General features: G+C 42.6%; 1 protein-coding gene across 2 annotated transcripts in view; it reads right to left on the bottom strand.

Annotated features, from left to right (window-relative positions):
- The window catches only part of CNKSR3 (CNKSR family member 3), a 103,914-nt gene that overhangs the window by 27,681 nt on the left and 49,521 nt on the right, over positions 1 to 26,712 (bottom strand). For both annotated transcript variants that reach the window (XM_043888008.1, XM_043888009.1), the window contains exons 2-4: positions 11,977 to 12,140; positions 3,145 to 3,347; positions 2,585 to 2,672 (exon numbers count right to left, since the gene is read on the bottom strand). In XM_043888008.1, the coding sequence (XP_043743943.1) occupies positions 2,585 to 2,672; positions 3,145 to 3,347; positions 11,977 to 12,140 (455 nt within the window). The remainder of the gene's footprint in view (positions 1 to 2,584; positions 2,673 to 3,144; positions 3,348 to 11,976; positions 12,141 to 26,712) is intronic.

The following is a 26,712-nucleotide window of genomic DNA, read 5'->3' on the forward strand; positions in this document are numbered from 1 at the left end:
AACAGAGGAACAAGAAAAGGGACAAACAAACGCCTCTCTTCACAGACAGGGACACCAAAATAAAGACTCCAGGAGAACATGTTCCTTGTCACTAGAAATAATAGAGACCCAGCTTTCACTCTTTAAATTCCCCCAGGGGAAAAAAAAAGCAATAAATGTAAAAGGCAGGCTTCTTCCTAAAGAGTCAAAAGATTCTCTGCCAAGAAGTTCTGAGAAAAACTGCACGTCCCCCAGTTGTAAGAGGGTGTGAAATCCCTGGCAAGATGAGCCTTGTGGCTGCCATGACACCTCCCATGGAAGAAGACAGTCCACACATCCTTCAACCATGCACGCAAATCCTAGCACTTGCCAAAGCACCTCTGTGCTCTAATCACTGCAGAAAACGCATGTTCCTCACAACCTAAACATGTTTTTTCAACCCAAGTTCATAAAATGACATTCCCATATATATTTTATACATTTCCAGTCTTAATCCATAACAATTGTTCAAATTTAAATAAGCTAGAAAATACAAGAAATACTAACATATGTCTTAACTTCATCTCCTTCTTAAGCCAACAAGTTTGGTTCCAGAAAACTGGTACCAGCAAAGACTTTTGTATTTCCTACTATAGGTTGTTATTTCTTAAGTAGGCACTGTGCTTTTCATATATCTTCTTTAATCTTCATAACCTTTTTGAGGTAGGTTTACTATGTTTTAAATATTTTATATTTCTCTTCTAGATCCATTCTTACGTGAATAAATAAACGTGATCACATACGTGCTTTTTTGTAAATGACAAAATGTTTTCTTTTCTTTAGCTTGACTCATACATTCTCTCCCCACTTTTCTCCCTGCCAAGGTAAACCCAACTTTTCTTCCAAATTTCCCACTATATTTAGATATTTCTTTGTATATAGGTTTTCAGATGTATCTGTGTATTGCAAATACACATATATTTTAAAATGTGTCTTCATATTACACTTTCTTCCTCCTTTTTTCTTATTCCACAATTAATTGTAGAAATTAAAGCAAATCATCTGGTAAGGTAATTGCTAGTATTCCCAATTAACAGATGGGAAAATTGAGGCTCATAAGTTTTAAGTGAATTGTCCAAAGTCCCAGGGCTAATTAATGGTAGAGGTAGAATTTGAGCCTGCAGCTGTCTATCTCTGAAGCATATGCTTAATGCTTAAAGCATATGCATATGCTTAATGGGAAAACAAAAAATAAACACAAACAAAAACAATATCTCCGGTGTCCCTTAAGCCTGGGTTAAATTTTTCCTGATAAGAAGTAAATTCTCACCAGCTTATTTGTCAAAAGCATTATCTCATTCATTTCAACACACATTTAGAAAGCGCCAATAATCACGGACCGGGCGTCAGGCTGCCCCAGTAAACAAGGGCAAGTGCGATGAGTGGGCACCCTTCTGAATAGGATCTGTACCCCTGGGCACCCTCCACCAGAAATGCCAGGACGTGGTGGCTACATAATGAATGCAACGTGACTGGTATCAGACTTTTTGTCAAAATGACTTTATACATAAAGAGCTGAAACTCAGCATCTCTCTATTGCTCTGGGCACTTTCCTAAAAACGTGGCCTCAAAAGCATACAATGAAGTCACACATGCTTCAAGTTCAAGGGCCGCTCAGGACTGGACCTGAACCAACAGCCAAACTTCACTCTTCATGTTCCAGGAACAGACAGAAAGCACGTGGCTTTTCAGAACTGCATCTACTTTATGGCATGGTTAGAACTGAGGAAAGGATGTTCTTTACTCTGCCAAATCAGCAGTGGAAACAAACGTGCAATCTCAGAATATTTGAACCAAGTGGGACGTGAAAAATGAACAAGCTCTTCCTTACATTTTCATGGCTTCAACTCAATTCAAAAATAATTTTACAAGCGTCTGCTACGTGCCAGCTAATATCTTCCTGGCCTTCACTAAGATTTGAAAGCCTGGCCAATGAGTGGTGTATGAAACTGACGTGTCACTTCCAAACCAGAACATCTGTCAGTGTGAGAATCACCCAGGTTCTCTGTCCCTCTGCCTTGGGGAAAAACAACATGAGGTTCTGTCAGCCTACATCCTGCAGGGAGGAGAGCTGAAGCAGATCTCCCAGCTGACCCATCTACACGTAGGGAGTAAGTCGCTGAGGTTTGAAGGATGTTTGTTACTGCATCATCACTGAGCTCATCCTGACTGGCAAATCCAACCACCACAGGTCAAAATGAAAATTAAGAAGCAGATACCATAGCATACTTGGAACAAAGATTATGGTGCAATGTTGTTACTCCAGAACTTCTATTTTTTAAAAAATTCAGTGCAGTAACATTTTACAGAAAGCACAGGATTATTAGGTCAACTATTTTCAAACAAAAGAAGGCAATCTTTGATGTAAAGGCCACTGGTCATTTTTCACAGAAACTATCTGTATAACACATCTAATTTAAAGCCCTTCATCTCTCCCTAGCTCTTAAGGGGGGATGAAGGGTGGGAGAAGGAGAGAAAGACAGAGTGGGACTTCATACCTGAATGTAAATCTTTGAAGAAAAGGGAAAAGGAAAAAACTTTTAGAAAACAACAGTGATGCACTCACCTTCTGGACCGTAGTGGTCAGGTCCAAGCAAAGCTGAATAATTTTATTCTTCGTCACTGAGAAATCAGTGATCCCTGTAAATGGAGCCCTAGAAAGCAATAAAAACTCTCTTAAAAAAAAAAAAAGTGAAGAAGCTGAAGTCACCAGAATCCCACACAGTGTATTAACAACCACAACACACAACAGGCCGGTTTAAATTGTTATGTAAGTTTCCTCTCAAGTAACACACAAAATAGGAATCTGAATGGAAAAGAGACAGAGAAGTTCTAGATTAAAAGACATCCAAAAATGAGCCAAGAGAATGAACATCCATTCAAAAGCCAACTAATAGCCTTCATGTAACCAGATAATCAGTAATGTCTAACCTCAGTAAAACTCAAGTTTTCTCTAAGCTGAGGTTAATCTGTTCCTGCTATTCACCTTCTCTAGGACTTCCAAAGGGACCCTAAAATGGACCACTGACCCCGAACTCCTGAACTATGCCAAGGGCAATGGTTCATTTTCCTCAGGCAAAGTACAGACCTCCTTTCATAGGACAGTAAAGCACACCCATCACTTACCTGTCCAGCCAAGCTAACAAGGCCTTGGCAGCACCTATGAGCTCCACTACAGAAGTCAGGAACTCATTGGGGGGTTTGTGTGAGGTGTTCCCATCATAAGCTGGACTTTTCCTCCTGCTGCTTATGTAATTCTGTAAATTGTGGGAGGACGCTCGCAGTTTCAAAACCAAGTTCTTCATATTGTCAGTTTCAAGGCCATAATTCTGGAAAACAAAATCAAAGGGAAAAATTCAAAACAATCAACAATGTCCAAAATCTCCTAAAATAACTCAAAACCCACTGAGTCACTTGAATAACTCCTATGTCAGCCACAAAACCCTACATGATTTACCCACAGTACTGATCTCACCCACATGAGCCACACCAGCCTTCCTTCTGTTCCTTCCACAGCCTACTCTTGCCTCGGGGACTTTGTTCTTGATAGTTTCTCTTCCCAAAATGCTTCTCCCACAAATTTTGGCATAGATAGCTCTTTCTTATCACTTTCATCCTGTGTGTTCAGTTGCTTAGTCATATCCGACTCTTTGTAACCCCATGGACTGTAGCCTGCCACGCTCTTCTATCCATGGGATTCCCAGGCAAGAATACTGGAGTGAGTTGTCATTTCCTTCTCCAGGGACTCTTCCAGACCCAGGGATCAAACCTACATCTCCCAAGCATCTCCTGCACTGCAGGCAGATTCTTTATCACTGAGCCACCAGGGAAGGCCATTTACATCCTAATTAGCCCAAATATGCCCTCCTCTTCAAAGCTTCCAGGACCATCTAGAGCAGGTTCTCAATCTGGACCCTACTGACATTTAAAATCTAATAATTCTCTGTTTGGATGGACTAAGGTGGGATTCCTATAGCCGTAGAATGTTTAGCTGGCCTCTACTTGTTAAAATCAGTAGTATCCCTTCCCCAGTTGTGACAAACAAAAATGTCTTCAGACATGGCCAAGTTTTTTCTGAGGTCACTCTCTAGTCCATCACCTCTCCGTTGTCTCTGGACAACCTTGTTCACTGTCTTCCTCACTCGGATGCATGGTCCGCCAGAGCTCGGCTCTGCATACATCCCTCAGAATTGCACTTCCAGGACAGCAGACATTGAATAGATGAATTTCCATCAAATGAAACTCACGCAGAAACAGAGCAGCACTGTCTAAACATCAGCTCACCTGAAAGGTCATTACTGTCCCGTGAGCTTCTAATCTCTGTTCCTTCTGAACAACATTCAACTTACATGGGTGCTTTTAAAAAATTCATTTCATATGACAGTATTGCCCTAGACTACTCCTTTACCTGCAAGGAGATCAAACCAGTTCATCCTAAAGGAAATCAACCCTGACTATTCATTGGAAGGACTGTCGCTGAAACTGAAGCTCCAATACTTTGGGCCACATGATGCAAAGAGCCACCTCATTGGAATCTGATGCTGGGAAAGATGGAAGGCAAAAGGAGAAGGGGACGGCAGAGGATGAGATGGTTGGATGGCATCACCGACTCAATGGACATGAATCTGAGCAAACTCCTGGAGACAGTGGTGGACAGGAAAGTCTGGGATGCTGTAGTCCATGGAGTTGCAAAGTGTCAGATAAGACTTAGTGACTGAACTCCCTTCCAGATAAAGAACAAATCCCAAGAAACAACATGAAATTTGAGACCACTTTAGAGGGGAGGGATGAATTTCATATTCCATGTACATGTCCTAAATAGGTGTTTCATCACTTTTTAACAAAAATAAACAAATATCTCTGGGGTATATTAAACTATGTCGATAGCATCCCAAAGCATGCAAAATTTGGTCATAATATATGGCCAATACTATTGAACATGTTATGCCAGAAACTGGGCTAAGTGCTTGGCAAACATTATCACAGGCAAACAGCTTATGAAGGTGAAAGTGGTATTATCTGTATTCTTCAGGTAAGCAGCCTGTGGCACAGGGACGTTAAATAAATGCTCCAAAGTTACACAGCTAATCCGTGGAGGCGGTAGGATCTAACCAAGGCGATCTGCATCAAGGGTACAAGCTTTGGATCCCAAAGCTGTGTATCCCCCCTTCCATACCCCCTGTCCAAGAAAGGGCAAAGTGATGAGACAGAAAACAGGACGGATACTGGACAAGGAAAAAGAAGAGTGGCCAGTCATCCTGGATCCAGCCCAAACTTAACCCCTCTAAGTTCTATCCTGACCCGCTCCATTCCCTCTGATGTGTTAGAAGCTTCCTTCACCAGCTGCAGCCATCCAGAACTACACCCTTCTGGAAGGCCAGCAGACTTTCTTTGGATCTAATTGCTGCTTTTCGTCCCCACTGCATTTAGCCTGTCCCTTGGTCCCTCCTCTGTTACAGCCTTCATTTCTTTTTTTTTTCCTTTTTTAAATTATGAAAGTATGACAACATTTACAGGAGACTTGGAAAATACAGAATAAAGTTACATATAGTTTCTGTATATATTATGATTATTTTTTTAAGTAGTAAATTAAGATCTTTAGTTGGAGTTTCATTTCAAACTCTCAAAAATTAATAGAACGAATATACAGAAAAGTAGAAGGATATAGTAAACCTAAAAAGCACCATGAACCAATTCAACATAATTAAGATTTATACAATTTTCACACAACAGTAGGATACAAATTCTACTCGAGTTCCCATAGACTATAAACTAGGAGACAGACACTGGAACATATCCAGGGACATAAAACAAAGTACAAAAATTTCATGGCCCAAAGGTATTAAAATGATACAGTCTTTTTCTCTTACAGCCCCCATTTCTAATGTCTCAGGGAGGGGTGAGTAATGTCCCCAAGTCAAGATACATAAAGTATAAATATACCAGGGAGTCTGTGAGAACTTTTTCTTTTGGCAAGATGAACAATGGTAAATAGTAACAATAGCAACAAAAGACAATACCTTGAATGAAAACATTTCTAACTTTAATTAGATTTTATGTGAAGTTTAAATTTATGTGGCATCTTACTTCTTAAAAAAATTTTTTTAAAAATTTTAATTTAGAGGGAATTCTCTGGTGGTACAGTAATTAGGACTCCATGCTCCCTATAGTGGGAGCATGGGCTCAATCCCTGGTCAGGGAGCTAAGATAAGATTCTGCATGCCATATAGTGCAGCCAAAAAAAAAAAAAGAATTTAGATAGAAAAAAAATTAAGAACAAATATAAAGACAAAAACTCTTCAGCTGCATTAAATGAAAACTCTTTGCAAGTGTTTACAAAAATCTAAATTTCATAACGAAAATGAGTCTTCTGTATCAACAGGAACGTTCCATCTAAACCTTACATGCATCCACTCTTTTTTTTTCACTGTCATTTTCTGGAAACCAAAACATGGCACTGTTCTTCAATAGAGAAGACAGAAATAAAAAGATGGATTTTCACCATGGCTTTTTAAATTCAGAGAATCAAAGACTCACAACTGAATGGATAAATAGCCACCTGATACAGCCTATTTGAAGGACTTGTGACTATGATTAAAGGGAACTGTCCCCTCATTCAGTTAATTACTCAGCCTGCCAACTTATGGCAGGAGCTCTGAACTAAGATCGGGAAGCTCGGCTTTCTATAGCCAGTGTCACCATGAATTACTTGGAACTTTTATTACTGTACGCAGCATTTATTTCTTGAACTCAAAGAGGATTCAATGCACTTTAGTGTTACAGGAAATTTTAAACCTCAATCTCCTATAAACCAACCACTTTTAATATTAAAATAAAGGAGGAATGTAGCTTGTTAACTGGTTCATTTCCACTGAGATGAAAATTTTTTTCCATTTCCCACAAATCATGGGACTAGAAGGATGAACAGATGTAGCTATAACAGATTATAATTCTATTTTTAAGGTACTTTAGAGATTTTAATAGGCTTTATTAAGATATACTTTATGATCCATAATATTTACTAATCTTAAATGCACCACACAGTCCCTTTTAACAAATGCATGTTGTCACATAAGCACCATCACAATGACAATTATAGAACACTTGCATCACCCCCAAACATCCTTCATACCACTTCACAGTCATTTTCCCTAACTGCTCGTCCCCAACAACTTCTGATATTCTTTCTGTCACTATAGTTTTGCTTTTTCTACATAGATTACGATTTTAAAAAGCAGTAAAGAAGGAACAAAGGAAGAAAGGAAAATTCTTTCCCCTTCCACCCCATTCCACAATAAGAAAACAAGAAACCGATTATATTAGTTCCAAAGAACCTGTACTGTAGAAACATAATCAGCAAAGGATTATTGACTTAAGTGCCCCACAATGAAAGAGAGTAAATGAATAATCTCCCAGACCAGATTTGATCATTTTCACTAATCTTTTCCCTAACGTCTGTCTCCTTCAGAAACTGCTTAATTGAAGATAAGGTATCAAGAAGGTACAAACTAGGGAATGAAATGAATCTCCAAAAATTTAGACATGTACTAAAAACTTTCCACCAAGATCCCACTTCATTAGAAGTTAGCCATCAGGGGTCATTTCATGGTCTGGCCAGAAAAACAATAGATGAGACAGGGGGAAGAAGCAGTCCCCTCTTCTGGTGTCATTAATTGCACACATTTTCAGTTCAGCTCAGTTCAGTTCAGTTCAGTCACTCAGTCGCTTCTTTGCGACCCCATGAATCGCAGCATGCCAGGCCTCCCTGTCCATCACCAACTCCCGGAGTTTACTCAAACTCATGTCCATCGAGTTGGTGATGCCATCCAGCCATCTCATCCTCTGTCGTCCCCTTCTCCTCCTGCCCCCAATCCCTCCCAGCATCAGGGTCTTTTCCAGTGAGTCAACTCTTCGCATGAGGTGGCCAAAGTACTGGAGTTTCAGCTTCAGCATCAGTCCTTCCAATGAATATTCAGGACTGATCTCCTCTAGGATGGACTGGTTGGATCTCCTTGCAGTCCAAGGGACTCTCAAGAGTCTTCTCCAACACCACAGTTCAAAAGCACACATTTTAGCTAAGGGCAAATCTTATACATCTTCTCCACTACTTTCTTTTCCCATTCATAAGCAAACCAAGGTAAACACAAATGGCTAGCAAAGATTCCTCTTCTTGCGTGATTTCTCCCACAAAAAGGATAATATTTGATGGGGGCGCGCAGGCAGTAATTCCCTGGTGGTCCAGGAGTTAAGAATCCGCTTTGCAATGCAGGGGATGTGGGTTCAATCCCTGGTTGGAGAACTAGCCTCCCACGTGTCTCAGAGCAATTAATCAAGCCCACTCACCACAACTAGAGTCCATGCACCCCAGTGAAAGATCTCACACAACACATGAGGATCCTGCACATCGCAACTAACACCCCATGCACCAGATAAATGAATACATATTGAAACTTTTAAAAATTGTTTTAAACTGCTTCACTGAATGGTAAATGATGAAGAATGGGTCATCTCTGGGGTACACAAGTGCACAGAAGCACCCTGGGCAGGTAGACACATCACAGGTATTTCGTTTTAAGCACATAAGTAGATGGCATCACTTGATGTATGTATGAATTCCAACTCTGTTCCCTTTCCTCAGCCTACTCCAACCTTAAAAACACATCTGTCCCTGCCTTGATCTTCAGGAAACTAGGGTCTGGTTGATCTGGCAAAGAAAATGGATTTTACAGTTACATTAGTACTTTTTAACTCTCCATCCCACCCTGGAGACCAATGCTGTCCAACAGAATCTTCTGCAATGATGAAAATGTTCTCTAGTTGCACTGTCCAGATATGGTAGCCACTGGCCGCAAGTAGCTACTGGGCATTTGGAATGTAGCTGTGCGACTGATAATTGAATTTCACTATTTCATTTTAATTCATTTTCACTTAAACGGTCACATGTAGCAGCTACTGGAAAAAAAGCAGTTCTACAGCCGGTCCCAGTCACCCCCGGCTCCAGACAGAGGGAGAAAAACTGGATTCTGAGCTCAAGCCTGAGAACTGGTCTTGGTTCTGCCTCAGAAAACAAGTCACTCTCCTAAGCCACTCTAGCGAGCCAAGGCCAGTGTTCACAGAAGGGAGTTCTCCTTGTTCTGTATCCAGAACCAGCTCTTCGTGGCCCATCTGCTTGCTGGTTTCGGGATCTTAATAGCAGTTCCTTACTTTAGGTTCCTATAGATTTTATCTGCCCTTTTCTTTCCTAAACTTTCCAGTGGTTTTGTTTTTTTCCTCCCTCTCTTGCTTCTAATTCTACTCATTTCCTGTCCATCATAAAATCAACATCCACTAAACTGTTTACATAGAAATGTCTCTCATAATACCAGGGACAATTGCAAATACATATTAACTGTCCAGGGGATGGACTGTTCAAGCCAAAGAAGTTATTTAAATATACACTTATTAAATATACACTTGTTTAAATATACAAAGATCTATATGGTGTAAATGGATTAAACACAGTATTGATATAATAAACAGATGCATTATAATAAGAATATTTTAAAAGGAGATTATAGCCAGGCTAAAGATATTTTACTGAATGCTTGAAAACCCTGCCTGACTCAAAAAAGGCACATTCATTTAAGACCCTTCCACGACCCTCCTGTCAAATGCATTCACTGGCACTCTGCTACATGAAACATGCCCAGAAAGAGTCTGAGGTCAAAACTTTGTCTACAAAGGAAATTAGAAGGAAATTGTAGGAGATAAAACACAGCTTTAGGTTCTGGCATTTCTCCAGCTTTGTTCACTTTAGTCTAATATTTTAAGAGGTAGGGAAGGGAGGGGAAGCAGAGAGGCAGCTGTTATGTTAATTAGCCCGCTTGTCGTCCACAACGTGCCTGCAGTCCATCCTGCCTCCTCCCCTTCCATCTTGTGGATTTCAAAGTAATTTACCTGCCCTCCAAGCACTACCGCAAAGCCGAAGAGATGATCTGAAACAGCAGAAAAAGACCAAAAAGCAATGTTCCCAGAAAGTGCAACAAGAGTAAACTCAAACATGTCTTACTGTATGAAACATGTACGTTTTCATCATAAACAGGACTCAGACATCTTCTGGGCAGCGCAAAACACTCACATGTTAGTTCACAGCTAAATGCTGGTTCTGCTGCCTTACTCGGCAGGGCAGGGAGGAAGTCTCCCTGACCCCGAACCCCCGGCCCCATCCCTCTGACCTCTCTTTGCCCAGATGCACATGATCCTGTGTGACGGGCAGCTGTGTCTGAAAGCTCGCACCAGGCTCTAGAGAAGCAGACTGGCACGCTGGTAGAGCTGCTGATCGAGCTGCTCAGCACTGCCCTGGGGCCGTGGCAGCTTCCAGAACCAAGCCAGAAGGCCATGGAGCAGCTGGCCCCATCCAGAAAGAACCAGGCTACTTTCCCCGGGGACTGAAGGCAAGGACAATCTCCCTGCTACTCCTGACGCAGTCCCACGCATGAAGCCTCCAAGGTGTGAAGACCGCAGGGGGCCCCACTTTGGGGTGGATTGACTCCCTGATTGATGGATGCTGGACGGGTCACTGGCTGAAGGAGGGAGGCTGGGGCCCATCTCCTACCGAGGCTCCAAACAGGAAACTGATCACCCCTGTCCCATATGCCCTCTGCTGCTACAGAGTGTAGGCTTTCACATCTAGGGGAGTGTCACGGCACAAATGGGGAAAACAGACACCGCCGTCTCCCTGGAGGTCACAGAGCCAAGAGTGTGCAGCAGAGCCTGGATTAAAATGCAAAACCCTGCCTCCCAGGCCAGCGCTCACACCACTTGGCCACAGCGTCTCCCTGGCGGCAGCTCATTCATCAACCACAATTTCCCCCGTTACTTTCCTAAACAAGAGTAGGGCATCTCAGAGCAGAAGACAAGGCTCTGTCCATTTTAAGAAGAACACGCACAATGCAGCAAGTGTTATATAATCAACGGGATGCAGACCGCCAATGGCAAGCAATCGGGAGCACATTTTTTCCCACCATTCTCAGTGATGTAATTGTATATGCCCTTGGCTCAGGTTCACAGCAGAGCAGTCTGAATGCTGCCGACTTTGTCCAAAGCAAGACAGTTAAGGAAATGGCATCCTTTGCATGGCACCACAATTGACGTGGATCCCACCCTATGCCAACCAGTTTATAAACACGATGCCCTTGGAGGTGGTTTTAGCCCACACCTAAAAGAGCTATCAATACTCCCCACATCACAGATGCAATGAAGAGTCAGAACCTGGCTGGATTTAACTCACTCATGTTCAAGCCAAAACTCAGTCAACTGAGAAATGTAACTAAGTTCACATTTTTTTTTCCCCATCCAGCTGCCATTTCATAGGCTGAATATTTCAAGCACCAGCATCAGTTGTTAAAATATCACAAATATCTGTAAAATATAAAAATGATTTTTACATAACAAAAACACACCAAAAAAATCAGAACCCATTTGTCATTTCAATGGAGAAGATTACATGTTCATTCAGGACCATCTTCATCTTTTTATTCTTTATGAAAGATAGGAAAATAAAATGAATACAGAATTTTTTCCATAAAAGGAAAACTTTTTCTGTAAAGGCCAAGAGAGCAAATATTTTCAGCTTTAAGGGGCTACACAGTCCCTGAAACAACTACCCAACTCTGCCACAGTAACATAAAAGTAGTCACAGATAACACTTAAAATGAATGGGTATGGCTGTGTTCCAATAAAACTTTATTTACAAAAATAGACAGTGGGCCAGATTGAAGGTGCAGGCTATTGTTTGCCAGCTCTTCCTAGAAAATTATTTCTTTTCTTCCCTTCTGATATTATCTTCAGCTCATGCTCTACTTCAGTGGATCATTAAGAAAATGATGACAAGCAAGATAGCAAAACCAAGGAGATTTTAAAGGGTGAGGTTCTTAAAAAACCATCATCGCAGTACAGATCATCTTTTCCTGAACTAACCAGTGCACAGAGAAGGTCGACAGCCTCCAACACAAGTTCCTGATGTCCAATGCGTGTGACACCCAGCTCCTCAAGATCCTGGTGGGAAATCTGTAGCAGCTGCTCTCCGTTTATCTTCTCTCGTTCAAACTTGCGGACGTACTGTTGCAGGCAGTCATCCAGCCCTGCCAAGAAAGCAAAAGAGTCCATTATTGTCATTTTGTCCCCTTACTCCAAAAAACGCCCACATTTACATCAGCCTCAGGATCACCAATTATGCTCCACTATTTGACTGTCCACACAATCAAGTGTGTTCTCATCTTCTTAAACAAATTTTAAATCTAAATTTTAAATTTAAATCACAGCTTAAATTTTCAGATGGATCCCACACCGTTTTGACAGTCACCTTTCCATTCCCTTTCAGCTAGAAGAATAAACATTAACCCCTAGTGGCTTGCAATGCTAGTTATCTGTGCTACACACACATCTGTTGGTTGGCTAAGCAGTCTTTCTCTGGAACATCAGCCCTCTCCAGCCCATGTGATCCCAGTGGACATGCCAATGAAGATGCTCTGCCACAGTGATTGGCCACACTATTCTAGCCACCAGCCAGTAATAGGTTCAGGGATGAACATGTGATTCAAGCAGAACCAATCAAAATCTCCCCTGATATTTGTTACGTGGACAAACGAAGACAAAGTCTCCTTCTTCTTTTCCAATTAGAAGTCATAAAGATACAGTCTTGGAGATTCTGGGAGTCATTTTTCTGATTTGTTTTTTTTTTTAAATAAATCCGTTTGAGACAAAGAAGATGCCCCCGTAATATCCTATGTTTCCCTGGATCTAATCCTGTTTAAAGATACTTCTAACCCCAGAATATTTTTACTTACATCAAAATAAATTTCCATTTTAGCTTAAGCTTATCTGTGTTGAATTTCTGTCTCTTGCAACTGAAAAGTTCTGATGAATATAGAATCCAGGGAAGAAGGTATCAGGAGTGGAGCCAGACAAAGACAGTGTTCAATGGGTTCGCTTATGGAATTTTTCCAGGTCAAATTCTCCTGCCAACAGTGCTGTATTTTAATATTCTTATACAATGATTAAAATAGGTAAGCCTAATAGAACTTGGGATTCTTTATTCCTGTATAGAGAACTCTCCAGTCAACATGTTTTAATGGTTTTACTAGAAGATTTTACATGAAATCAGTTTATCTATTAAGCCTAATAATAAAAGCCATCTGAGTGTTTTAAAAGACTAGATTTATATAAATTCAATCCCACACAAAGGATGAAAACTCAATTTAAGCAGAACAAAGTATATGGAAAGCATGCTGCTGTCCCCTCCCCACCTAAACACACACACACACACACACACACACACACACACACACACATGCTTCATTTACCCCTCCCGAAAGCTCTCTATGTGGGTACTCTGAACCAGGAAAGTATACATAAGTCCGGCACTTACTTTTGGCAATACTAGAGTTCACAAATCTCAAAATCTAGAGTCCATTTAGCAATCAAAATGTGTTAAATGATATCTCTGCCCCACTATTTTGAAAGTATTGAAAGTGGCAAAAACTTTCACCATTTGCCTCCTGGTAAGATGTAGAAAGAGAAAACAGTTGTCCTAATAACCATTTGGGACTATCAAATACCTGAAGAAGAAACTAAGAAAAAATTAATTTTATGGTAACAAGTTACTACGGTAACTAGTAGTAAGTAGTAACTAGTTACTATGGTAACTAGTCAGAACTAACCCACCCTCCCTGAAGAGACATCTATCTAGCAGAAGGGTTCTGTCACACGGCAGTGAGGTCGTGGCACCGATATAAACCCACCTCCACTTTGATAGCCTCGAGCCACGGGTGGCCTCCATCGCATGTGTCACGCAGGCAATGGAGGCCACACCAGCCAGCAGGTATGGAGGGTGGCCATCCAGGGTACCCAGGGCAGTCTGCAAGCGGGCAGAGTCTATCTGCAGGACACAACAGTCCAAGATAGTCCAAGAGACAGGAGAGCCTCCTTAAAACTTTGTCCCCATTCCACAGATGACTAAATCAAGGCTCGTGGAAGTTCTGTAACTTGCCCACAGTTACATAGCTGGTACAATGCCAAGAGAACGACTTTGTTGGCCATTTTCTTCAGCCTCGTATAGAAGAAAAGAGCCCAAATTAACATCAAGGCTTGTTGACACAAGCCCCGGTCCTTTTGCATTCTACCCAGCAAACATGGACTATAAAAATTCCTCTCCAAGCTTGCTCCTAAATAAGGAGCAAGGTCTAATTCCAGTTATTAAAACAGAATCATGGAAACCTAGGGGTCCTGAGAAGGTACTTCACATTTCACTGACCCCCAAAAGTGGGAAAGTATGAATGAAAGACTAATCACTGTGAATTTTACCCTAAATTACTGAGCCAGTTTCAAGCCAGATTGATTCAATATCTTACACCCTCTCCTCCTTCAGAATGTTCTCTTTCCTTGCCTGCTCTTAAGCTTTAAAAGGAATTTTTTGTTTAATTTGTCATAAATGTTTAGGATAACTATATTAAACATTTAAACCCTGTTACAGCTGAATTGATCTTCCCAAGATATATATGTTGAAGTTCTAATTGGCAGTACCTCTGAACATTACTGAACTTGGAGGTAATGTTTTTAAAGAGTTGAAGAAGTCAAACGAGGTCATATGGGCGAGCCCAAACCCAGTATGAAGAAGGCAATGGAAACCGACTCCAGTCTTCTTGCCTAGAAAATCCCATGCACAGAGGAGCCTGGTGGGCTACAGTTCATGAGGTCACAAAGAGTCGGACACAACAGCGACTGAGCACACAAACCCAGGATGACTGGCGTCCTCAGGAGAAGAGGAGACATACGCACCCAGAGAGGAGCGTGTGAAGACATAGAGGGGAAGGTCTCTACAAGCCAGGAAGAGAGGCCTCGGAAGGAACCATCTCTGCGAATACTATGATCTCAGACTTCTGGCCTCCAGAATTTGGAGACACTAAATTCCTGTTGTTTCAGCCACCCAGTCTGTGGTGCTTTGTTATGACAGCTCTAACAAACCAACACAAACCTAATGATACTTTACTTCATGTTCATCCACATGTGATAAACTTTTTCCTAAAATAAACAAGGCCCAATGACCAACAGAATTACTGTGCCAAGCAAGTTCTTTGCTCAAAATACGAGAATAAGACTGGCTCACATTACTTCTCATGTGCAGAATAAACGAGTCTATTACACTTAAAGTGAAGGACCCATGCACCATAGGTGTTCATAAGCTTCATCCCTTAATAATAAGTAGAAATAAAGATGAGGCCAGGCTTCTCTTTTAACTGTGAAAAGTTCCACTGAAGAAACAGGATTTCAGAAATAGCTTCTGAGCATTAAGGAAATATTTTGGACACAAAGAAGAAGGTTGATATGAGAGATGTAAAGACGTTTCTGGATAGGACAAGAGAGAAGTGAAGAAAACAGCAGAACATTTGCCTGCGAAAGGTCCAGAATCTCCTTGAGGATTTGGAGGACTGTAAATGGTTTGACCTCAACTAATCAAAAGATCCCCAAGATATAGTAGAATTATCAAGTAGAAACACCATGTGGTTACCTACCCAAATACAGAATCTAGAGTGACTTAAAGACTCCCCACTGTGGAAGCAATCTAAATGCCTATCAAAAGACAAATGGCTAAAGATGTGATACACACACACACACACACACACACACACACACACACACACACACACACTGGAATATTATTTGGCCATAAAAAAGAACGAAATAATGTCATTTGCAGCAACATGGATGAACTTAGAGATACTAAGGGAAGTAAGTCAGACAAAAGCAAATAAATGATATCACTTATATGTGGAATAAAAAAAATGATACAATGAACTTTGAAACAGACTCATGAAGAAAATAAGCTTACAGTTACCAAAGGGGAAGGGATAAATTAAGAATTTGGGATTAACAGATACACAGTACTATAAATAAATTACCAAGAAGGACCTACTGTATAGCACAGGGAACTATATTCAATATCTTATAACAGCCTACAATGGAGAAGACTCTGGAAAGGAATAGAAACATACATATATATGTATGACTGAATCACTTTCCTGCACACTCGAGACTAACACACCATTGTAAACCAACTATACTTCAATAAAAAATTTTAAAAATAAAAAGACTTTCCCCACAAGGGACACATATATTGAATATGCTATGTTTTAAAGAGTATTGTCTCCAGTTTTATTATTCCAATACATCATGGCCTATTGTTCAGTTATCCTATTGTTTAGAATACAATTAAACACTCACAAACAGCCAAATCAAACTATTATGCGATCCCACAAAGGAGGGGAAAACCCCCAATTTAAAATAAACCAGTTTTAGAATTTGTAATACACCTTGCACTTTAACTTATTTGTCAAATGTATCTATTTACCAGTTCTTTGCTTCAAGGAACTTACAGAAAGTCCAGCAGGGCTGAGAGATAGACATAATTACACCAAATTAGATTAAAGACATTCCATTTATACAAATTAAATTAAACACACAATTCAATGTAAAAAGAACCACGAAGGAAAAGGATAGGGTTCCCAGAGAATGGAAGCCGCAGGGAGAGACACCCAGACTCCCTCCCCTATCCTTAAACCTGAAAATAATCCTACACTCTCAAAGAAATCCCAAAGGCAAAAAGGAAAAAAAACAAACATCTCATGATTTTTAAAAATACTATTCTCTGATTTATATCAGAAAGCCAAGAGGGCAGCGGCTAGGAGCCTGAGTCCAGTCTCCGTCCACTTCCTGCTAACTGGTGCCTGGGGCAAGTTACCCAGTTGGCTCACTTGTAAAACAGAGGTAATAACACTACCTACCACCCAATTCTATCCTTCTGGAATAACTGCTCTTTGTCACCCCGTTTTGTCAAGGTCTGTTGGCCTTAATTTTAAAGCTAGTTGATACAAGTGGTTTAACCACAGCAGTCTGAGTTTAGGCAGTAACAGCATGTTTGAAACACAGGGTATACTGAGTTTTAGCTCAGTTAAAGATTGAGGGATACTTTTTGCTTTATCAGACAAGCCCTTGACCCACTGGCCTTTCTTAATGAGTCAAAAGAACAACCAGTGTCTCTAGGAAGGAGAAAGGGAGGTAATTCTGTTGCAGATCACGGTGTTTGGCCTCCTTAATCAATAGAAATTGATAAGAGATCAGACAAGAAATTCAGGAAAGGCTTTATTGGGACCCCTGTTGCAGGAAGGGGAGCAAAAACAAGTAACAAGTCCCCTTGCTCCCTCCCCAAGGCAGGCAAGCTGGTTCCTTATATGGAGGGAGGGTAGGGGCGGGTCCAGGGGTGGTTTGGAGGGGAGGCTTAGGCGGTTTGCCCACCCCTTTGGTGCTGCTGTCTGCTGGGGGCAAGTGCAATACCCTGCTTTTGCTCCCAGCTCTTCAGAAGCAGCAGGTGGGAGTTTTTGGTCTTTTTGTACCTTATTGTCCATAACTTGCCCCAGTTGGGCATGCACATGGTTATTTTTGTCCCTTCTAGTTTCTTTGTGTTTTATTGCTCCAGGAGATGTTTGTCCAGGTGCAAGCGCTGCAGCAGAGGGTCCCCGGCCCCAGCCTGTCTCAGCCCCAGGGACAGGCTGAGACAAAAGGGCACCGCCAGCCTTTGCACCTGCCGAGGCCCCTGATGGAAGCACAGTTCCTCCCTCTCAACATGGAAGAAGCCAGTTTCCTCCCAAGCCATCCTCTTTCTCCCCTATCAGAATATCCCGTGTCCACTTTGAGGAGAGAAACTACAGCCATGACTTCCCTTTATCGGCTCAAGATCATCTGTCTTCCCCTACTGATCTGAAAAAGGATGAAAAGCAGAATGAACTGCACGCTGAAGATAACACAAGCACAAGCTAACTATTACAAGGGGTGAACTGATGCTTTTAATCTAGTCACGACCAAATCTAAGAGAAATACAGCATCACATCTCATGCTAATGAAGAATCACACATTAAACAGGTATTTGCTTTGTGATTTTTCTAAAAAAAATATTTCCTACCCTTTTGGAAATGCCTATTTCTTATATTGGGGCCTCCCAGGTGGTGCTAGTGGTAAAGAATCCACCTGCCAGTGCAGGAGACGAGGGCTCCATCCCTGAGTTAGGAAGATCCCCTGGAGGATGGCATGGCAACCCACTCCAGAATTCTAGCCTTGAGGACCCCCATGGACAGAGGAGCCTGATGGGCTACAGTCCACAGGGTCACAAAGAGTTGGATACGACTGGACCAACTCAGCATATTTCTTATCTTGAAGGCTAAAGGAGAAGGAGGCAGGAAAGGATGAAATGGTTAGATAGCATCACTGACTCAATGGACATGAATCTGAGCAAACTCCGGGAGATAGTGGAGGATGGAGGGGCTGGCGTGCTGCAGTCCATGTGGTCACAAAGAGTCGGACTCAACTTAGCCGCTGAACAATAAATTTCTTATATTAGGTTTCATAATATGCATGCCAGTCCAGCAGAATGTGTACATTACTTATAGTTAAGTGTCCATGTATTATTGATGTGTGCCCTGGGAAAGCACGATCAAAAATCTGAAACATACAGGGGCTTTCCAGGCAGGCTAGTGGTGCTTCCACTTCACGGGGTGCAGGTCAATTCCTGGCTGGGTAACCTAAGACCCCACATGCTGTGAACTGTGGCAAAAAAGAAAAAACAAAAAATCTGAAAGCTACAGAGCTCTACAGTGATGCCTCCCAAATTCTTTTAACTAATCTAAAACTCAACACAATTCAAACCGGAACTCCTCATCTTTCTCATCAAGCCTGCCTCTCCCCCACTTTCATCATTTAGGTTAATGACTCCAAGACTTACAGAGTTGTCCAAGCTAGAAAGTGGGAGCCATCCCCCTCTCCTCCTCCTCCAGATTCTTCATCCCCAGGACTTCCAGTCTTTAGGCCTCTGAATTTTCACCATCTCAATGTTGAGTGCCCCTCCACTAGAACCCCTCCATCTTATCTTATTGTCACAGCTGCCTAGGTTTCTACACTCATCTAGAAACTGGTTTCCATGTTCAGTCCCTTCTTCCCCTTAGTTCAGCCTCCACAAGGCCACCTGAGCAAAAACCATCCTCTGCTTCAGTTCAGTTCAGTCGCTCAGTCGTGTCCGACTCTTTGCGACCCCATGAACCACAGCACGCCAGGCCTCCCTGTCCATCACCAACTCCCGGAGTCCACCCAAACCCATGTCCATTGAGTTGGTGATGCCATCCAACCATCTCACCCTCTGTTGTCCCCTTCTCCTCCTGCCCTCAATCTTTCCCAGCATCAGGGCCTTTTCAAATGAGTCAACTTTTTGCATCAGGTGGTCAAAGTATTAGTTTCAGCTTCAACATCAGTTCTTCCAATGAACACCCAGGACTGATCTTTAGGTGGACTGATTGGATCTCCTTGCAGTCCAAGGGACTCTCAGGAGTCTTCTCCAACACCACAGTTCAAAAGTGTCAATTCTTCAGCGCTCAGTCTTCTTTATAGTCCAACTCTCATATCCATACATGACCACTGGAAAAACCATAGCCTTGACTAGATGGACCTTTGTTGACAAAGTAATGTCTCTGCTTTTTAATATGCTCTGCTGCTGCTGCTGCTAAGTCGCTTCAGTCGTATCTGACTCTGTGCGACCCCATAGATGGCAGCCCACCAGGCTCCCCATCCCTGGGATTTTCCAGACAAGAACACTGGAGTGGGTAATATGCTGTCTAGGTTGATCATAACTTTCCTTCAACAGATCCAAATCTGTGAGCTTAGCAGGGCATTCCAAGACTTTCAGGAACTGTCCTCTTCCAAACACCTCTACAATCTCACTTTTCTATAACGTTCCTCCTTCTGCTGATAATGGAGAAAACACCCTGAGTTTCTCTGAAAGGAACAAAGGTGTAACTCAGAGACTGGCAAATACAACTGATGGGCCAAATCCAGCCCACTGCCCAGTTTGAGAGGTAAAGTTTCATGGGAACACAGCCACGCTCTTTTGTTTATATATTGTCTCTGGCTGCTTTTGAGATACAATAACAGAACTGAGTAGCTGAGACAGAGACCAAATGCCTCCAAGGCCTAAAATATTTACTATCTGGCCCTTGACAGAAAAGGTGCGCCAAGCCTTGGTATAACCAATAGCAGCAACGAGGAGTTCAGAGGGATGATAAATCTGCCAACTGGAAAAACAGACGAGATTGGGAAAGAAGTGACTCTGATTCTTTTCTTTTTATATTTTTAGAAGAATCACTTGATATAATTACACTGAATTAAAAAGCAGGAAAAAAATGTTATCTCCCTTCCTCTCACCCCAAAAAAGTCCTGAACATGTTTTAGGAGACCCTTTACAATTTTTTTTAAATAATTTTATTTATTTATCTGGCTGCACCAGATCTTAGTTGTGGCATGGGGAATCTTCAGTCTTCACTGCAGCATGTGGGATCTAGCTCTCTGACCTAGAGATCAGGACTCCTGCATTGGGAGCATGAAGCATTAACCACTGGACCACCAGGAAAGTCCAGACCTCTTACAACTTCTATCCACTTTATATACAACAAAATTCACCCCTTTTCTGTTTACAAGTCAGTGAATTCTGACAAATACATACAGCCATGTATGTACTGATATTACAGCCATGCAGTGATACCTCAATCATGATGTGAAAATTTCTGTCACCCCAAACAGTTGCCTTGGGCCCTTTTGCTGGGTCAGTTCTTTCTCCATGGCCCCTGGTAACCAGTGCCCTGTTTCTAATGAAGGGAACCTGATTTCTCAGCCTGGCTTTGGTCCCTGTCCTGCCATGCACACAAAATCACTTATTTCCAGTTCTTGGGCCCCCCGTGTGAACTAACAGACTTCCATTAAGACTGACACACCCACACACTTTTTACTCACTTCTTTGATTTACTCAGTCATCCTACCAGGCCTCTGATTAAATATAATTTAAAGAAAGAGGACCAGAACTAAACATAATGTCTGAAAAGAACTCTCAGGGGTGGGAGGGAGGTTCCAGTAGGAGGGGATGTACGTGTACATATGGCTGATCCACCCTGTTGTACAGCAGAAACTAATAAAACATTGTAAACCAATTATCCTCCAATTAAAAATAAACTAAAAAAAATAATAAATTTTTAAAAAGCTCTCTCAGTACTTTTCAGATCTAAAAGTCTACACTTCTCCACTTAGTACTGATACCTGTACTTACAGTTGCAGATTATAAAGAAGGAAATAAATTGCTCAGAAACTGGAATCCCAAACCTCCTTAGAGCCAAAGACAAACATCAAAATGAATGAATCTGGTCTTGAGAAAAACTCCATCAGGGTTTCTGCCCTCATAAGAGCTTTGACTGTACGAAGTCATGCCCAAGGCTGCCACCGCCTTGAAAGCAGAAGCTGCTTGAAATCCAAACACAGCCAAAGATGCAGCCAAAGAAACAGAGATACTAAAGCTCAACTGCAAACCAACAAAGCCTCTTCACTATGTTCATGGGATGGAGCAGCTTATTTTGAGGAGGAGGGACACTCTGCTGACTATCTGGGGTGGGGAGGAGGGGAACGGGCACCAAGCTGAAAAAATAGAAGTACTGAAGACAAAATAAAAGTCTGTGCTTTTCTGTTTACAATAGCTAGGGCATGGAAGCAACCTAGATGTCCATTGGCAGACGAATGGATAAGAAAGTTGTGGTACATATACACAATGGAATATTACTCAGCTATTAAAAAGAACACATTTGAGTCAGTTCTAACGAGGTGGATGAAACTTCAGCCTATTATACAGAGTGAAGTAAGCCAGAAAGAAAAACACCAATACAGTATACTAACGCATATATATGGAATTTAGAAAGATGGTAATGATGACCCTATATGTGAGACAGCAAAAGAGATACAGATGTAAAGAACAGACTTTTGGACTCTGTTGGGACTCCTTTGGACTTCTCTGTGGGAGACGGCGAGGGTGTGATGATTTGAGACAATAGCATTGAAACATGTATATTACCAAATGTGAAACAGCTCACCAGTCCAAGTTCAATGCATGAAACAGGGCACTCAAAGCCAGTGCACTGGGACAACCCAGAGGGATGGGATGGGGAGGGAGGTGGGAGGGGGTTTGGGATGAAGGACACATGTATACCCATGGCTGATTCATGTAGATGTATGGCAAAAACCACCACAATACTGTAAAGTAATTAGCCTCCAATTAAAATTAATTAATTAATTATTTTAAAAAGTCTGTGCTTTTAAACATTTAGGGGAGGCTGATCCCTACATCATGGAAGAGCTGCAAAAGAATGTAGCTTTGATGTCTTATGGAGAAGCAATCAAAATAAGTACTGTGTTTCTAAAGCAAACTCAGCTTTCTTGCTAGTAACCAACATCTTCTAAGACTTACATCACTCTAAGGACATCAGAAGATGGAACCAAAAAGCCAGCCAACTCCTTGGGTTTTACTATATACGTGGAAGATTTATGACTGAAACAAAACTTGGAAATAGCAAATATATCCACACCAGGATAATTTAAGAAAGTGAAAATAGGAGTTCAAGGATTCAAGTTACCCAGAAAACAACAGTCAGATGAGCTGCCCTCATTTGAGGTTTATGAACTAGGAAGGAATGCAACTCAACTGAAGATTTTCACCAGGAAACTCTGGCTTCCAAGATGCAAATCTGGCAACTCTTCCCCTGCCCCCACCCCTACCCAGACTCTGCACAACCTCTGATGCTGTGAAAGGGCAGCCTGCTATACCCCCAGCATCCTGAGTCTGGCCACAAAGGGGAGAAGTGCCCAGAGTGGGGACAGGGGAAAGGACAGAAGTTACTGTTGTCTGAAACCATCATTTGGGGAAGATATTTATCCTGCTCTAAATCACTGAAAAAGCACTGACATGCGAATCAGAATCAACCAAAGAACTGATGGTCTAAAGGGATGATGAAAATTCAGAATATAATAGCTCTGACAGCTCAGCATCGCATTCCCCTTCCCTTGCCCCCAACCCCCAAAAGTATGATAAACTTGAAAGATTAACACCGAGGGCAGGGAAGAAATTCAACAGTGATGTAGATGTCTGCGACTGTGTGTGTACGTACATACACATACATATAACCATTGTTATTAAACAAAGACGGCAAGCCAAGTTTTCAGATGCTAAAAACAAAAATAAAATTGTGAAGATGAACACAAAGCAAGCCACAATACTCTCGGGTAAAAGAAAAGTGAACTTTCCAAGGCTGGTGTTGTAATTCAGTAACCAAACCACTGTATCCAATTCTGGAACCGTGGACCAAGAGGGGAGGGAGGCGGGCAACACGTGAAAGATGAGAAAAGAATTTACTGTCCTTTGCCCAGTAACTCATACTCTCCACCACCCCCAGCACAGTTTATTTTTCCAAAACTGTAAATTAGGTTTGGTCTAAAAACCAAACATTGGCTAAAACTACTGTCACTGGCATGCTAACCCTGAACCCAGGGAAGAGTTGACCAGTTTCCTGGACTCACAGCAAGTTCAAGTTCATAGAACTGCAGACGATCCACTCAAGAATCTGGACCAGGTGGAGGCCACAGTAGCAACCTGGGAGCTTCACTCATTGCTTGAGTATCAGTACCACCCAGGAGCAAGTTCTTCCTTGCTCCTAAACACACAACACAATCACCTCCAGTTTGCCTGCCTGAGTCCATTGAGATTTCCGTGGAAAAACTATAGTCTATCCAACCCTCTGGGCTTCCCAGATGGTGCAGTGGTAAAGAAACTGCCTGCCAATGCAGGAGACACAAGAGACATGGGTTCGATCCCTGTTCAGGAAGATCCCCTGGAGGAGGAAACGGCAACCCGCTCCAGTATTCTTGCCTGGAGAGTCCCATGGACAGAGGAGCCTGACAGACTACAGTCCACAGGGTCACAAAGAGCTGGACACAACTGAGCACCTATATACACATACACACACACACACACACACACTCACAACACACACGTGAGCCATGTGAAAGGACAGTACTGAAGCCCGTGTGAGATTGGAAGACCTGGAGGTTTTGTTACCCTCCAGAGATCTTGGCCTCCTTAATCTAGAGAAATTGATCAGAGGCCAGGCAAGAAGTTCAGGCAAGGCTTTATCCTGCAGCAGGGGGAGTGAGAACAAGCTACAGGGTGAGGGTAGTGGTGTGTCCAGGGTGGGGCTGGGGGGATGAGAGGTGGCCTGACCACCCCTGAGGTGGTGTTGAGGGCAGGGGGCGTGCGCAGAATCTGCTTTTCTGCCTGACCCCCTACTTTCACTCTGGGCTCTTCAAAAGGGGCAGTTTGGTTTCTTGGTCTCTTTGTATCTTCCTGTCCATAATTGGACCCAACTGCTCCTGCATGCAGCTATTTTTAGGCCCATACAGTTTCTCTGTATTTTGTTGCTGGAGAACAGGTGTGTCCAGATGCAAACACTGTCCCAGGTCCCAGCCTGTCTCAGTCTGATGCAAGAAGCTGACAGTATCAGCAGCTGATGCAAGGGATGTTCACATACAAGGGGAATGGAGAAAGGCCCCCACAGCTGCTAAGCTGGAGACAGATGCCTCGGACAACGGAGCAGGTTTGTCAGGCAGCATCGATCTTTTTTTTTTATTTTTTAATAACAGCTTTATTGAACTATGATGTACAGAACCTACAATTTGCCTATATAGACTGTACAATTCAATGAGTTCTGGTATATTCTGCAACCATAATCACAACCAAATTTACATTTTCAACCCTACCCCCCCCCAAAAATAAACCCTGGACCCCTAAAGTAGTCACTGCCCATTTCACCACCCCACCCCCACCAGTAGGCAAATGAACCTAGTTTCTGTGTTTCTGGGTTTACCTGGCTATTTCACATAATGGAGTCTGGATACTGCACATAAATCGGGTCATATGTTTTTTGGTGATTGGCGCCTTTCACGTAGATTAACATTCTCAAGACTCATTAAAACCTTCTCAACACACAGTTTAAATGTTACTCCCTTGCTCCAAGTCCTGCCGGCTCCCACGGCACCTGGGATAAAATCCGTGGCCAGCAAAGTCCAGATTGGTGTGTCTGGGTCCTGCCCCATCCTCCCCAGACCGCCCTGCTCGACACGGAGGATATCTGGTCCTTTCCACCTCAACACCTGTGCCCACGATGCTCCTTTAACCCGGAACACTTGTTCCTCCTCACCCCTCATCTCAGCTCAGATATCACATTACAGGGAGACCCCAGGAGAGAAAGGAGCCCCATCACCACTGTTCTTCACTGTATGTCCTATCTGTTCCTTCCTGGGACTTAGCGAGCCTGTGAGCATCTCTTTGTTCATTAGTCTGCCTTTGCCTCTCTAAAACATGGGGCCCGGGCAGGCCTCTGTTGATGACCCACCTCAGATACTGACTGGATAAAAGAGAAAAAAGAAAAGAAATCCTGCCTGAGGTTGAAGACCCCAACTCCGAAGGGATGAATGGTGAAGGCTGTAGGACCCCACCTCCCTCCATCTGCCATACTCCTCTGAGGGACCCTGTCTAGCCCTCATCTCCTCATCTTTCTTTCTGGAACCCCCTCAGACCAGAGCTGTGAATATTCCTGATATTCCTGATGGGAAAACCAAATACAGAAGGTCCTAGCCTTTGCAGCTATGGTGTGGCGGCAGAAGAATCGTCTGGGTTCTTTCACACAAAATCCCCACAAGTTTTCCATAATTGTGGCTTGAGAAAATGTCCGATCTGGTTTCCTGAAGGACTAAAGTGACGCTTTTCCCGCATTCTCCAGAAAAATCCCAGTTTTTACTACTCTCTGGTAAAACATGAAATGTCCCACGTCCTGCACTGCTGAGTGACACTGATCTCATAAGTCCTCATCTTGCAAAGTCACTTTTATGTTGTGAAGAGCATGCAGGCCTGTGGCTCCAGTTCTTAGGAGCTCTGTGACCTCAAGCAGATCATGTCACCCAATCCTCCCACGTGCAAAGACAAGGGCTGGAAAGCTGACCCTATGGTCAAAAAAGCAATACATTTCTACGATTCTGTAGTCTCTTTTTTTTTTTTTTTGGCCTCACTGCATGACTTACGGGATCTTAGTTCCCCAACCTGGGATCGAACCCAAGCCCACAGCAGTGTAAACACCAGGTTCTAACCACTGGACTGCCAGAGAATTGTCATATAATTCTGTAATCTTGGGGCTTTCCTGGGGTCTCAGACAGTGAGTAATCTGCCTGCAGTGCAGGGAACCCAGGTTTAATCCCTGGGTCAGGAAGATCCTCTGGAGAAGGTAATGGCTACCCACTCCAGTATTCTTGCCTGGAGAATTCCATGGACAGAGGAGCCTGGCAGGCTAAACTACATGGAGTCACATGGATCTTAGGTCACCAGCTTCTTCTTTCCATCCTCAAATCAGTAAAATACCACCATCATCCAACCTCCTGTTAAAAGAAAGGGCAAGGGCTCAAATACCAAAGCCAGTCAGTCAGTCAGTCAGTTCACTCAGTTGTGTCCAACTCTTTGCAACCCCATGGACTGCAGCATGCCAGGCCTCCCAGTCCATCACCAACTCCCGGAGTTTACTCAAACTCATGTCCATTGAGTCGGTGATGACATCCAACCAATTCATCCTCTGTCATCCCCTTCTCCTCTCACCCTCAATCTTTCCCAGCATCAGGATCTTTTCAAATGAGTCAGCTCTTCGCATCAGGTGGCCAAAGTATTGGAGTTTCAGCTTCAACATCAGTCCTTCCAATGGACAT

This window comes from Cervus elaphus, chromosome 26, assembly GCF_910594005.1.
Source record: "Cervus elaphus chromosome 26, mCerEla1.1, whole genome shotgun sequence".
Classification (NCBI taxonomy): Eukaryota; Metazoa; Chordata; class Mammalia; order Artiodactyla; family Cervidae; genus Cervus; species Cervus elaphus.